Source organism: Chenopodium album, chromosome 21 (assembly GCF_948465745.1).
Source record: "Chenopodium album chromosome 21, dcCheAlbu1.1, whole genome shotgun sequence".
NCBI classification, from domain to species: Eukaryota; Viridiplantae; Streptophyta; class Magnoliopsida; order Caryophyllales; family Amaranthaceae; genus Chenopodium; species Chenopodium album.
In genome coordinates this window covers 38178271-38194130 of record NC_137854.1, presented here as the reverse complement: position 1 = coordinate 38194130, position 15860 = coordinate 38178271, and the positions used below count along the sequence as shown (strand labels likewise).

Sequence of the window (15860 nt, the reverse complement as noted above, 5' to 3'; positions counted from 1 at the left end):
TAATTTTATCTGTTGATACGAAGTACTTGATAGTAATAATGTACGTAACTAGTACTTTGATCACGATTAAGGCAAACACCAAATTAAAAACATCATATTCATTATTAGTTATATACTTATATTATAGCAACAAACTACCAAAGTTTCTCAGACATAAAGCTGATCTATCTTTGTGATTAAGTACTAGCTGGTACCATTTCTTAACATCCAACTCTAATGAGCTTATCTTAATCATGATAATTCATGACTTAATTCTATCTAAATTAAATCAAGGGAAGTACAAAATATATTAAGCTAGTTTTATGTCATTGCTACGAGGAACCACCGAGCAAGCCAATGGTTTCTTCATTTCAAGTGAAAGCCTCAAGCACTCTGAAAGATCCACGGAGGCAAGTGGGGCTGGGAACCACTTAAATTGGTGAAGCATTCGGGCTAACCATAGATGGACGGTGGCCAAACCCAATGCTCTTCCAGGGCACACCCTACGGCCTGATCCAAATGGTGCAAGTCTTAGATCCGAGCCCATAATCGAAACATCCTCATTGATGAATCTCATGGGGTTAAAGGCCCATGGATCAGCCCATATGGTTGGGTCATGGGTTATGGCCCACATGTTGACCATTGCCGTTGTGCCAGCTGGAATCTGAATCTTGTCGATATGGACATCGTGGATTGCTAACCGGGCCCATGACAGCAGAGGACCCGGCGGGTGAAGCCTGAGGATCTCCTTGACTATGGCTTGAAGGAAGGGTAGATGTTGGAGATCAGAATCTTGGACTTGCCTCTGGCTGTTACCAATGCACAAGTCTAGCTCTTCTTGAGCCTTTGCTTGGACATCTTGGTGTAGCACCATTCTAGCCATGATCCATTCAAGAAGTGTGGCTACTGTGTCAGCTCCTCTAAATATTGTTTCCTGCAAAAGTTATCTGATCAATTATTGACATATACTATATGGTTCTTGTGACATAATCAGCACCCCCTATCTTGTGACAAAAAAAAAGGGGTAAAGGTTCTAATATATATGCACAAAAAGTTAATATAAAGTTAGCACTATACAAAAGGCTCTAGAATAGTCTAATAAATGCAGCATTATTTGTTTCAGAATGGGGATAAAACATGTGTATGCCAATTATAATAATAGAAGCTACAGAAGAAAAAGAAAATCATGAAAATAACAAAGGTCAACTAGTTTCAAACTATGAACACCACATATCTCAACTATAATTTATTTACCAAAGATTTTAGGTTAAAGTTTGAAGGTAAAGTATCAGAAAATGATATACTTGACAAAAATATCCAAGAAGCATGAAAGAAAGCATATGGACACAGGACACCTGTACCATATTTTGGACAGAATGAGACCCAATGACAAATCATAAGAAAAAGGATCAAAAGACAACCAACTTTAGATTACCTCATGATTATATGCTTTACACTTCACAAGTAAAACAAAGTTAGCATAAATGCATAATTGCATAAAGGATTACTATCTACAATAAGGTTAAGATATAGAATATACTCTCTCTGTCCCATATTACTAGTTTATATTATACGTGTAATTTGATAATTATAAAGTTTAGATGTTTATCCTATCAATATTGCATACTTAATTGCAATGCATGATCTTACCATAAATTCATAATATTAAATACGCAGTATGTATATTTTGTTAGTTACAAAGTGTGGTAAACATATATTCTTACCCATAAGACAGCCACCATATCAGAATGACTTAGTTGTTCTTCTTCAGGCAAAGATAGCAACACACTTAGGAAGTCATTTCTCTTCTTAAAGTTATCTTTTTCTCTAAGTTTGATGATATGACTTAGAAGTTCACTGACCCTGTAAGCTAACTTATGGCATCTCCGTTTTACTCCATAGAAGTCCAAAAAACGAAAAGGAAAATATTCCTCCAGATTGAACTCAGAAATTAACTCATAACCTTCCCTCACCATTAACCCTAAATCCTTCCCTTCACTGCCCAAGTTACTCCCGAAAACACTTTCCAGCATGTTCTTCAAAGAGACTCCCTGTAATATCCCTCTCAACTCTACGACTCCTCTACCCTTCATCTCCTTCAACACATTTATTGACATTGCATCAGCTAGGCATTGTCGAACCCCTTCAAGGTTCGATATTCTCCTAGGAGAGAACATGTGATTTGCCGAAATCCTCCTCAGATGGCGCCAGTAGGTGCCATGAGGAGCAAACCCAATGGCTCGTTCAAACATCAGCAAACGAGCAGAGGGTTTTATGGGACGGTCTGAGAAAGAAGGTGAGCATAAGATTTCCCTGGCAGTTTCAGGGTGGCTACTAATGACCACAGGTGTGGCGCCTAAACTAATTGCCATGAGCCTAGTGCAACCCATGGAAGCTGCTATATTTGCTAGTTTACGATGGGCTAAAGAACCCATTTGAGGCAATGTCCCCAACACAGGCCAACCTGACGGCCCCCTGAGTTTAGGGACCGAATTTAGGTTGTAACTTCGCCATGCAAAGCCTCCAGGGACCAACCATAAGTGTAGTACACAATATAGCAAGAAAGATAAGACGAGAGCAAAGAAGGTTTGTTGGGTGGTTTCAGGACAAAGTGGTAGTTTAAAGAGATAAGCCAACATGGTGTTCATAGTGCTAAACACTAAGCTCTTCTGAGCTAGTAGAAATGTAGAATTGTCTGGAGTTGAGGCTTTTTTGGTTGAGGATATCATGGTTGGATGACACATATATATATAGAAAAATAAGATATGGTACAGTAAGTAAAATAGAGGTTAAGGTGGTTAGCTAGAGTTAAGTACATAAATAATTCATTAAACTAAAATTAGTGATTAATAGTAATAATTAATACTTTATATAAAAAATATGTGGACTTAATCCTTGCTACGAGGTATGTTACTGTATCTCATTTGTTACAAGTTTAGATGCTAATTAAAGAGAGATTAATAATAATTAAATCTAAGGCGAAAAGGAAATTTACCCAACTGATACCACTATAAAGAGCTTAATTATATTCTAAAAAAGCAAGATCATTATCATTAACATTGTCATTGACAAGTTAAAATGTACGGAGCAATTTTAAGTATAAAATAGTCTTAAGAGCTTTGGAACGAAAAAGATTATGCTATTATTTTAAGAAATAAAGTTGAAATGATCATCAATTATGCAACATCATTTAAATTGAAGAGAGACCACCACCAAACTAAATTTACTCAAACCTCCTCAATACCTCAGTTTTATACTTTCACAATATTCACTTTACAGTTTACACATTTGCCATTGTAAAACTTGATTATTAATATCTTTAACTTAAACTATACCAAGTATATTATAAAAGTTGATATTATTGATATATGACTACTTCTTCCTCTGCAAATAAATAATTTTTAACTCATAGACAATTAAGGATGAATATATATATAAATAGTGCAAAAGATTAGTACCTAGTATATTGTACGATTAAAAAGAGGATTTATAAAAGCAACTCCCAAAGGCAACGTTGAGATCTTATATCTCAAACTATGTACCATTTATGTGTTACTTTTTCATTGGTTGCTACTTGCATTTGGTCCAAAACGTTGTGCTTGTTTGGCATTGTTTTTTGTTTTCAGTTTCCAGTTTTTTTTTTTGAAACAAAAAACCAAAAACAGGAAAATAAAAAAAAATAAAAAAGGTGTTTCTACTTTTCTGTTGTCAGTTTTCAAAATTATCATAATTTTATAAGTTTAACTAATTTTTTATTCATTATATGATATATTATATGATTTTAAAAATAAAAAAATAAAAAAAAAAACCACAATGGCAAACGAACCCTTAATTTTTAAATCATAATTTACCATAATATTGTATCAACCAATTTAAAAATGGCACACATATGAATATATGATACACGAATTGTGTTACATATATTAACTTTGTACGCAGTAAATTCTATTTTTAATGCAATTCATTATCCCACAAGAAAAGATAATACAGTAAAATATAGAAAACAGAATGGATATACAGCTACACGTGTACATAATTGATTGGTACTAGTGAATAGACTGTTAAAACTTTGTCTTATTACTTTTCTAGTTTCTGGTCCAACTAAAAAAACAAAAACATAGAGACCTTTTCTGTAAGTTGCAAAAATTAGCAGATTACTACTATTGCGCATTCAACAAGTTCCTAAATTTGAACTGATGCAGAGAATAACGGACAGGAGAATGAGATTACATGCAACATTTTCTGAGTCGCTAGAAAATTTAACCCACGATATTTTACAAAAATTTCTAATGTAATAGTGCAAGTTTTCTTCAACACAGAACCAATTGTCTTACCTAATCACAACATGCCATTGACCGATGTTCCTCTCTCAAAACTTAGTGGGGATCTACCAATCACTCATTAACTAAAACTACCTTCTTTTTTCAAGTGCACCCTCATAAAGACAGTCTGATTTAGAATACGACCAAGCAAAGGCCTGCAAGATGGACATAATTTAACACTAATCCTTTTGCCTTGTCTAATCAGAAAATTTTCGTTTTTAATCATGCACATGGAGTGGATTCCTATATTTGCTACAAAGAAACTTATAGGTATGTTTACCACGCCTTATTATTTGTTGCCATTGCCATACCTCCTATGCAGCTATGCTCACTGAGTCACTGCAGCGGCATACTATTTTGGCAACTGATTGTAAGTTTTATCTACCCTATAAATTCTGGTTTGCAACTTTTTCTCTTTAGGGTATAACCACAATCAGCATGTAAATTTCTAGATTGTCACTGACCCCTCCCCCCACTGCTGCAGTACTCTTGTTGCTTGGTAACTCAAAGGCCTATGTCGATCTTTAACACTTGGACATGGGTATGTACACTTGTCACTTCATTTTGGACCATAGATATAAGATTTTTGTTATAAAACAGCAAACAGACAGTCGGAAATGGGTCTGTCTACTCTAATATCAGTCTGTGAATCTTAAGTAGCATGAATTAACAACCATTTTCTACAAGCTAAAACCTTAATTTTTGACCCAAACAAAGCACTTTAAAACTATCCAATAATCACTGAAGCAAATTTGTTTTATAATGATACGTAAAGAAAACATATGTAAGAAATTCTTGAAAATAAAGATTAACTACTACCTCCGTTTCTTATTAGTTGCAACTTTAGGGTATTATTTGTGAGATATAAAATATTCCAGAGTTGCAACTAATACGAAACGGAGGTAGTACATGCAAGTCAATACAGGTGCCATAAAATAGAATACAAAGACCAGAAAAAATCAAGGATTCCACTATAAAAACAGACCATGAAACGATCACAATGGGCCAAAAATAATTTTCTTCAACATGTTGTCTTGCAAACTAACCTTCACGCCTATTATCAATGAAAAGAAAGAACCTATATGTGTCTTGTAGTCAACTCTATTTTAGTGCAAACTAACCTTCACGCCTATTATCAATGAAACTATCCATCCATCTAATTTCCTCTATCCAGACATCACATGTAACCAATTAAAGATGATGATTTTATGCATTATGTAACCAACACAGAAAAACTTCAGAAACTGTGAATCATGCATTAATAGTAGGCAATTAGCAAATCGAACCTAGACAATTAGCCAATGTTTAATATCACTTAAGATGAATTCACAGCTAGTGAGAATCCATGCTGAAAACCTACAACAAAGTTCTATTGCACTTGCTTTTGATCGTACGTCTTGCCACCTTCCCAAAGTAGGTTCTTAAATGGGAGTTAGAAAACTGGATGCAGAAGACATGATAAGAAAAGTTGATTTTGAATTGTGAAACAAAATAGCCATGCAATAGTACTTGATAAAATAAATAAAAAGGGTAAATTTTAAGGTGGCTGTACAATCCATATCTATTTATTTTCTAGCCCTCTTTAGAATTTTTTGTTTAGTAGACCATGGATATTGGTGCATAACTGCTAATCTATCTATGCTATTTGGACATTGTGTATTTGTGTTTCATCTCAAGTATCTAGGTCCAAAACTTGACACTTCATTTGGGACTGAAAAAATCAAAATTTTCCCTAAATTGATCTGAGTCGACTCTTGGACACATACTCACATCCGACACTTGTAGCTGAGTGATCAAGTCGGTAACATAGGAGAACACACCTCACAATTAGTTTATAGAGCTAGAACAATTAGAAGTGAAGGGGTACAACACTTTTGTGATTTTGGGGATACAATGGATTGTATAGAGAGCAGGATAATGCCTTTTGAGGCACCATTAAGATAAAGTGAGCTTTCTTCAATTCCCAAAACAGGCTTAGGGCCAAAAAAATATTACTAAATCCGTGCTATACCAAGGCTTCTCCTAATGGCCGGATAAAAGTTATTCCTAAGTCGGTAAATTCTATAAGATAACTCACTACATAGCATAGGAAGGATTACACATGAAAGTAGCAGAACATAGAAGAAATTTTACAGGCCTTTGATATTCCATAAAAAGAAAAAATTAAGAAAAGTATCCTTTAGTTGGAAGACACTAAGAGAAATTTTATTTTGAATACTTTAAACTTAAAGTAAGAGGCACTAACGTAAGAGCAAATGACAACACGAGAGTGTGTTAATAATAAAGGAAACCTGTTCACGACACCTAATCATAATCAAAACAGATATAAGTACACTTGTTCAGCAAATCTAATGCTTAAACAAGCCAAATATTAACATATTAATATATTTTTTTTTAATTACTCAAAGAAATATGACGTGCACCCATAACAACATAATAGGTTGAACTAAGAATTATGAGACTCTAATACAAACAGTTGATTGAATAGTTAGTTTACAAACTCTATTACAGCAGAAAAAAATCTCTCTCAGCTTGGACTCTAAGACCTGTGAGCCTAGTAAAGATTAATCTGGTGAAAATTTCAAATGGTCAGTGTTATCAAATTTATTGGCACCAACTAGCAGTTCCAGGACATTTTGTACTTTACACACTTTGGATAGCGATATATGTTGCTCTACAAAGGTACAAGTGTTAGATATGACCATACAACCAATATGGATACACATTCAATTATCAAAGTGTCGAATACACTGACTTTCAAAATTTTAACATGTACATCTTTTCTAGTATCTGGCAAAGGTATGGAGACACGTCATTCATTAACAACAAACCTGATCCTAAGAGATTTTGCATGCCTTGTTTACATAATATTTAGTTTTGTGTGCTAAATTAGGTCCTTTCAAGCCCATTCATATACCATATCAGATGACTTTTTCATCAGTTACACTGTTTCGTTCAAGTTACAAAAATGCAGTTTTAAAAAAAAAAATGGTGTTAGGATAAGTATCAAGGTGTTCATCAGAAATTTCATACCCTTGCACTGTAGTATTCAACATAAATAAAAAGAAAAGTTGAAGTACACAAAATAGTAAAGATGACCTGCACTAAAGCTATGTAAATATTTTGAAATATATATATATATATATATATATACTATGTAAATATAATACAGCGCATACAAAATAACAAAAAAGGGCAATCTGAGGTCCTTGAGGAGAGGCACACTATAATACTTCATAAATCCATTTGTAAGAGATAAAAGCCGAGAAAAAACCTTAATTTAAGAAAGCGGGATATCTTATGATAGCCAAATCTGAAACACATCTGCAGCAACAGTTCCTTTACAATCTGTGGCACCAAATAGAAATGCATGGGACCTGCAAGAATATGCAGCACATTACAACCATGGGACCACATTAAATTTGCCAATAATTGATATGAGAAAAGAAAAGACATGGGGCACGTGGATACTTTCTCTTCCGTTAAACGGCAACATTAACACCAGAGATTATAATTACTTTACCAAAGGCGTATCATAGTAGAACAAAGCCTCACTAAGCTAAGTACCTGGACAGCCTTCTGGCCATTGGAAGGATGTTCCAACCAGATTCAAGTAAAGAATGAAAAAAGAAATGTAAAATATCACAGAAAACAGCAAACATTGTCGTAGACTAACAGCTGCTTGCCACTACATGCATGCTGTAATCAGCGTATAAGGGAGCTATTTCAGCTTAACTAGGTCTTGAGAAACTTGAGACCTAGATATCAAGCAACATATGTTAAAAGTAATTTACTATTAAGACTCAAATCTGGAAAAGTCAATGTCTACTAGATTCTGAATACAAAGGTGTTTATTAAAAAAGTGTAGTAGCCGCTTGAGAACAGTTAAAGGAAAAATGCAAAAAAAAAAAAAAAAAAAAAATATATGCAAGAAAACAAAGCATCTTTAGAGAAAAAATTATTTATAAGGACCTTCTGGGAGTGGCAGTGGCTGCGCATCCAAGAAGACATTAATCAAAGTGGAATGTTGTGTTAACCGTTCATTGTTTAACATTATCATAGTACATGACAACATCCACAATTCCACGCAATCAACCATATCTATATTAAAAAATAAAATAATAACTCAAAAGAGACAAGTGTAATTTGCTATTATTGTGATTTGGTAAGATTTCTTTCTAAAAAAGGTTAAGAGACAAGCAAGAATCTGTCTGGTATATGTACTCCACATACTCAGAAAAGAAAGTATCAGGACTCTACAGTGAGAGGTTTGGGTTGCTCCAACTGCAGTTTTGGAACATCTTGGGTGATAAATAACAACAGGTTTCATGAAAGGAATATTAAATACCCAATCCGTCCAGAATTTTGATAGTCACGTAAATAGTGAAATTGGAATTTTGAACTACATGTGATAATGTTGGGACAAAGATCCTGTGCAGCGTCCTGCTAAGTAGGGTAGAGCACTTATAATGTGCTAGTCTAAGCCTAAGAGTCTCTTGCACAATAATCAATCTTCTTCTTCTTCTTAACGCCTTAATCCCATAAGTGGGATCGGCTACATGAACCAACATGAGGACTTCCTAGGAGGTCACCCATCCTAGTACTACTCTCAATCATTGCACAATAAGCAATATGCATAAAAAAAATTTGGCATAGGCAATGCAGAGGGAAAAAAATAGAAAAAAGATGCATCCATTAAGATTTGAACTGCTAGAACAATTTGAGACAATACTTAACCACTATGAAAAAGAATAACATAACCACTATGAAAAAGTATAGCATAAGATGTATACAGTACTGCACGGCTCGTCAGATAACGGTTAATCAGAATCCAAAGCTTGAAATAAGAACTAAAGTTTACACTAAAAAAAAAATTGCTATCACCAATCTTAATAAACAGAATCAAATTTTAAAATAGGCATGAATATTCTAAATAAGGAAAGAAGCTATAGTGGTGCATATACCACCAATGAGGAACCGATATTGCATTCTTCTGTCGTTTTCTGCAGATATGCAAAAAGCAACTTATTTGTTCCAGCAAATCCTAACTAAAAGATACTGATTTGCCTAACCACAACCCTATTATTTAAATCAAAGTAGTAATCCAAATTTTTACAAAATCCTCAAATTCATATACAGAGTAGTAAGATATGTAATAACAAGTATTCCAACTAGCAATCTAGCATACACAATGAAGCAGAAAAAACTCAGAGATAGAACCTTATGTGATCCGCGCATGCATTTAAAACGAATAATTCTAAAATAAAAGGTTGATTCTTATTTCTAAACATCAATACAAATCTTCAAAAGAAATTCACATCATGATATTGATTTTTCTAATAGCGATTATAAGTTCCTCCAAAAGTTTTTGTAGGATGGATAATACACCATTTTAGATTTTTTTTTCATAGGAGCCTAAAGCAAATATCTCACGAATTATTTAATTAGATCATAGTAATTAAATGAATATATTAAGAGAAAAGTTGGAGTTGCGGACATTGAGGATAGAATAAGAGAAAATCGATTATGTTTGTTTAAGCATGTCAAGCAGAGAAGACGCACCAGTTAGAAAAATAAATGGTTATGATCAAGGGGATCTCAAATGGGGTAGAAAAGGACGAAAGCTGACTTGGATGGAAGAAGCTAAGAAGAACATGAAGAAGTTATATCTTCAGGAGCATATCACATTGGATAGAAAGGAATAGAAGAAGAGAATCGTGGTTGTGAGTACTAAGGATAAATTCTTAGTTCATGTAGCCACTCCGACCCTATCTTGGGATTAAGGCTTTGATTGTTGTTGTAGATCATAATAATAAAATCTAATACTAGTAGTACATTCCTCCACTAGATAGAAATCACAAAGTAATTCCAATGACCCATTATTTCCATACATATTCACTGTTTAGTGTAAAGACTTACGGATATCCTTACCAGTTACCACCGAAAAAAAGTAAAAAGCTTTTTCCGGAAGTGAAAGAAGAAAACTTCTGCGCCTCCGCAAAAAAGGGGGTTGGGTTGCAAGCTTGTAGCTCAGCTTAATTAATTAAGCTAAGCTAACAAATAAAACAAAGCAGCCCTTCCATCCTCTAATTCCAAAAGTTCACAAATTCATATGGCATGAAGCTGGTTCAATCTATTGATAAACTTATTGTGAATAATTGCAAAACCATCACGCATAACAGACTATGCATATTCTCACAAAGCGAAGCAATGACATTTTCTTATTGAACTGAAAGGTAGAAAAATTCTTTTGAAAAGTCATTTGACTATATCAAGGCCAAGATCATTTCAATCAGGCTTTTACCTAAGTGATATTCACTGCTGCAACAAACTTCTTAAGAATATAGTATAAAGAGAAATTCTGTTATGCTATCCCAAAATGTGGTCTAGGTGTGAAGCTAAACTTAAACATATGTTGTTTCTGAACGACAATCAATGAAATATAAAGTATATGCCTTGCAGTAGTAGGAAATATATAAAACAAAGGCCAAGATTTGAAAATTTTTCCCATTGCTAGCCCATGTTCTACTTCTAAGTCTGCCCCTACCTCTCAAGTGTTTATAATAGTCAGGCCATACAAAGGCCTGGAAGTTTGTGTTCTTTAAAATAATAAATCGACTAAAAGAACTCAGTACAATAAACAAGCCACCATTACAGCCACTGTCAACCAGTGGACAGGACTGAACCTCGTAGCTAAACACATTGATCCAAGATGCTGCCTTCAGCCAATACAGATTATTCTAACAAGTGAATCAACTGAACAATAATCACTCAGAACTTATTTTCTAGTAAACACCTGCTGTAGTTCTGTCATTGGATAAATCCTTACATTTAGAAGTCTTCCTTAACAAATATTACATGCTAATGATGCTACTCTGATTTATACCATGCCTTCTCTCAAATGCAAGATCACTAACAGTGTTTAGATATAGAAGTCACATTACATTCACATATTAAACCAACAAGTAGAAACTCGGCAAAAAGGTTTACTTCTATGAGAAATAGAATTCTACAACCACTTATTTGCCTCAAAAGTAGCTAGAGGATAGAAAAATGATTAAGCCCACTTTCTATCCTGGCATAGTCCACAAGATCAGTTGTCGACTTGTCGTACTTAGACAAGGCTTGATACAAAACAATCTAAAACAGAGAAGAATGCTAATAGTATGTACGGACAATTAATGCAAGATTAGTTGTTCCAAGGAGTTGCACACAAATAACTGTGGCATGTGGGCAATCAAGGACGGGTTATATAAACAGCCTCCAGTTAGAAATCAAAGAGTATCAATATAACATTTCCATGAGAAAACAGCCTCCAGTTAGGAATTAAAGAGTATCGATATAACATTTCCATGAGAAAACATAAACTTATGCAAGCTTAAGATGCTAGAAAGAAAATCATAGTATAAATATTAGCCACATTGAGACAGTCACAGCACAACCTAGAAAAATGAGAAATACTTCTTAAATCTTATCGTAAACATGTGATGAAATAGACAACTATTAGACTGTTCCACTCAATTCAGCTGGAACAAGCAATGTGTCTTAGACTCTTCATTTCACAACTGGAGCACCCTTTCGCACCTAAAATAGACTTTGATACAGATAGAACTCAGACACTCCAAACTAGACTGACAGTGTGTTTGATTGGCATTTGTATATAGGAAGCTTCCTATAAGAAAGGGAGGTGGAAGGGAGGGGGGAAAAAAATTTGCTTAAATTTTTCTTACAGATATTTCCATTTATAGTGATATATTTCATCGAAGAGGGAAGGAAACCAACCAGTTTCCCCATCTGATCTGATGTCATATCCAAGTAAAATACTTCTCTTTCCCTCCAAAATTTCCAATACAAACATAGAGAAAATAGTATACATAAACCCTTGGGCAACATCAGCCATAAGGGGTCTTAATAGCATACATAAAACCCTCATGTGGTAAGGGGCAAATAATTCTACATAGATATGACTATAATAACCTAATTTGCTCCCCCAACTCATATACCAAATATACGAATTGCACATCTCTGCAATATTTCAGCCTTTCAGGTCACTCTAGATATGACAAATTGACAATTGCCTCAAATGATCCCTATCCTTAATGATGTTTACCACCCAATTTAAGCCGCTAAGGTACGGTTGATATGTGATGAGAATTAGTACATGACTTTTCAACTTCCTGATAAACCAATTTCATCTTATACAAATATAGATAAATCACATCAGAACCAAAGACATCCTTGCAAATTATACAATGAATTCAGTAGTTGAAGATGTTTCATTCCTCGACACCGGCATAAGAAGTGCTAAGTGTAGGTCGTACCTAATGCAAACTAATCATCCAAAAATGACAATTCCAAATAAACTATATGCACAAACGCTCATACAAAGTAAATAAATCAAATGCACACAAATTAACCTGCTTTATTGTGTTCACTCGCTAGGTTTTCTTGTTCATCAATGAAACAAAATCCTACTTACAAACTTTCAAGCCACATTTCCATATTAACTTAATTCTTCCCGTAAATTTTAAATGAATATATATATATATATATATATATATATATATATATATATATATATATATATATATATATATATATATATATATATATATATATATATACTAGTAAAAAAAAAGAAGCATCAGCCTGACAAAATGAGCATGAAATTGATTGGTAATCAACAAAAAAATTACTTTCCAAGCCACAATTCATAAACCCAGAAAATTAACAGGTACGAAAATTCAACACAATTATATTAACTCTAGTACGTAAATGAAAGCAATCAACAAAATTCTCAAAGAAAAACATCAAATTAATCGGAAAAACACAAATCTTACGTTAATATTTGAAGAATTTCGCAAAATTACTCCATTGATGTACCTTCTTGAATCAGTAAATCGCCAGAAAATTGCGCGAACAGTATACTTTCCCATTGTTGAACTACTAAATTGAGATTTGAGAACATTCATTGAAGCTATAGAGACGATAAAAAGGGGAAAAAACGACGACAATCCCTAATTTTTTTTTTGCATTGGCTTTCGTTCTGAAAGTTTGGGATGTTTTGGCGCGCGTAATAAAGACAAAGGGGTGAAAATGTCTTCAGAACAAATCGGTTTCCTTTTCGTGCGCGCGTATATATATTAATATATGTGACTATGTGATGGACTGAGGATTGTTACTCCTTGTTAAGACTTTTTTTTTTTTTTTTTTGAAGGAAACTCCTTGTTAGACTGAGGTCTTAGACTCTTAGGTTAATTTTACTTTTTTTTAAAAAAAAATTAAAATCAGATAAAAAATAAATTTGGGTCAGAAAAAATAAGTTTAGATTAGATTATTGTTTTATGTGCATTTTTTATCACTTATTTCTTTACCTTGATAATGAAAATATTATGAAAATTACCTAGTAATAAAATACACATTATTACAAATCTAACAAGACCGGTATATTTTTTCTTTATACCAAGGTTTAACTAATGTGCCAGAGTGTAATACATTTTAAATTGTACATAAATGATTATATATTAGATACCTACTTATTACGAGTACTTACTCTGTAATAATGTTAAATCAATCCTGAAACAATAAAAACAATTTACATTGGACTATGAAAGCTCATAGCAGTGGTCAACCAGTCAGTGGATAATCAACTAGCTTAGTTAGTTAAAGTTATGAAGGATAGTACTCAATAACTAAGTTTAAATCAAGTCTTCCAAAACCACCTCTTCCTTCCCTTACCCTCGAAAGTCCAAAACCACCCAAAACCCAAACCCCCACCCTTGAAATCTACCCCCCCCCCCCCACCCCCCTTCCCCGACCCTCAAAATCACTCTATCCTTGTTTCCCCCACCTCAAAACCACTTGAAACCCTTCCCACACTATTGAAAATATAATCCTAGCCAATCGTCGTTAGTGATTGAGAAAGAGAAAAAAGAGAGAGATAAATCTGTCGAAGGTGGGGAAGGGATAGGAGGGAGATGGATTGTCGGAAAGGATGAGGGTATAAAGGAGGAGGGTTGACGATAAGTAGTCACTGTGAAAGGGAGGAGGGTGGTGGAAAATTGGAAATAGAGGATAAAGAAAAGGTTAGGGGAAATGATGGGTTGACAGTGGTCGGTCACCGGAGTAGGGGAGAGGGCTAGGTACAATGGTGAAGTTAAGTCCGATAGTCATTAAGGTTAAATAGGCCACATGGCCGCCTATGATTGGTTGTCATTAAATTAATTAATTAAAAACTTTTTAATTTTTTTGTAAAAAACCCTAGGCCACCACCATACCCAGCCCCTCTCCCCCACTCCGGCGACCGACCCCATCCCCGCTCCTACATCTCCACCACTCAACAGGTCCCTCCCCCACTCCGGCGAACGGCCCGCGTCGGGTGTTGGGTGCGGAGGTTGCATTGCGCCGGTGCGGGGGTTGTGACGGTGTTCGGGTTGCGACGGTGGTGGCTGGAGCTGGCTATGTGGGTGTTTTTATTTATTTTTTATAATTAATTGTATAATTATTTGAAAAAAATTAAAAAACAACCAATAATATGCTACCTCGTGGAAAAATTTAGCCTTAATGACTAACAGAGTTAATATTCGTTAGTCATTTGGGTATTTTGTGACATTTTTGTTAAATTAAGGGATGTATGGTGAATTTAAATTTTTATTTAATATGTGACGAATAAAAAAAGTAACTCAGAATTATATGGTAAAAAATCCGTAACACGCAGCCTACATTTTGGATTATCCCAAAATAATCGAAAGTAAGAATTCCCATTTTTGTCACCAATCCTAAATCTTAATTCCCCCGAAGTCAAAATTCCCGCCAATTCCTAACCCTCATCCCTCCTAAAATCCCAAACCCTATTTTCTCTCTCTAGTCTCTCCTTCTCACAGAACGAAAATGGCGGAAGAAGAAGAAAACCCCTCACCAGAAACCCTAAAACCTTCATTTCCAACAGGAAGAGTGAAGAAAATCGTGAAATTCGACAAAGACATCACCAGAATCACCTCCGAAGCTCTCTTCCTCGTCTCCGGCGCAACCGAGTTATTCCTCCATTTCCTCGCCGAGAAATCCGCCGAAATCGCCGTCCAAAAGAAGCGCAAAAACATCAAGCTCGACTACCTCAGACTCGCCGTCAAGCGACACCAGCCGACTCGCGATTTTCTGCTTGACTCACTTCCGATGCCGTCTTCTCAGACGTTGGATGATCAACCTTCTGACCGGACGGTTAAGGGGAAGTCTGCTCTTCCGCCCAATACTCGTCGTATTGATAGCTTCTTCCGTAAGCCCCCAAACAATGATGATTTGAGAAATGAAGGTGAAGATCCTGTTGATGTTGATGATGATGATGATGAGGAAACCTAGGGTTTTGGTGTTAATTGTGGTAATTTATGTAATTGGATAGTGTTAAATTGATGAAATGTTGGTGATTGTGTGTTTGTAGATGGTTGAGACCTTCAATTCAATGATGATATCGTTTTTTAATTGTGTTTAATTGAGTGAATTGCCAAAGTTTTTATCTTCTTATTAATTAATGGCGAATTCGATCAAGGGTTTTAACGGAATAAC

At 34.7% G+C, this 15860-nt stretch overlaps 2 protein-coding genes across 2 annotated transcripts; one reads left to right on the top strand and one right to left on the bottom strand.

Annotated features, from left to right (window-relative positions):
• Nucleotides 1-201: 201 nt before the first annotated feature.
• LOC145602425 (cytochrome P450 78A4-like) lies at nt 202-2633 on the bottom strand. Its single transcript, XM_081658616.1, has 2 exons — nt 1704-2633; nt 202-913 (listed from the first exon to the last, which is right to left on the bottom strand). Exons 1-2 carry the CDS (start codon nt 2625-2627, stop codon nt 290-292), a joined length of 1548 nt encoding a protein of 515 aa, XP_081514742.1. The 5' UTR covers nt 2628-2633; the 3' UTR covers nt 202-289.
• A 12454-nt stretch (nt 2634-15087) lies between these two features.
• On the top strand, nt 15088-15731 carry LOC145603064 (DNA polymerase II subunit B3-1-like). Its single transcript, XM_081659186.1, has one exon. The coding sequence runs from the start codon at nt 15192-15194 to the stop codon at nt 15654-15656; it is 465 nt and encodes a 154-aa protein (XP_081515312.1). The 5' UTR covers nt 15088-15191; the 3' UTR covers nt 15657-15731.
• The last annotated feature ends 129 nt before the right edge of the window (nt 15732-15860 follow it).

What these genes read in the sequence shown, in the direction of transcription:
- LOC145603064 (XM_081659186.1), top strand. Translation starts at nt 15,192, where the DNA reads ATGGCGGAAGAAGAAGAAAACCCCTCACCAGAAACCCTAAAACCTTCA.
- LOC145602425 (XM_081658616.1), bottom strand. Translation starts at nt 2,627, where the DNA reads ATGAACACCATGTTGGCTTATCTCTTTAAACTACCACTTTGTCCTGAA. An exon ending in ATATGGTGGCTGTCTTATGG is followed by an intron (nt 914 to 1,703) that starts GTAAGAATATAT and finishes TAACTTTTGCAG; the next exon opens with GAAACAATATTTAGAGGAGC.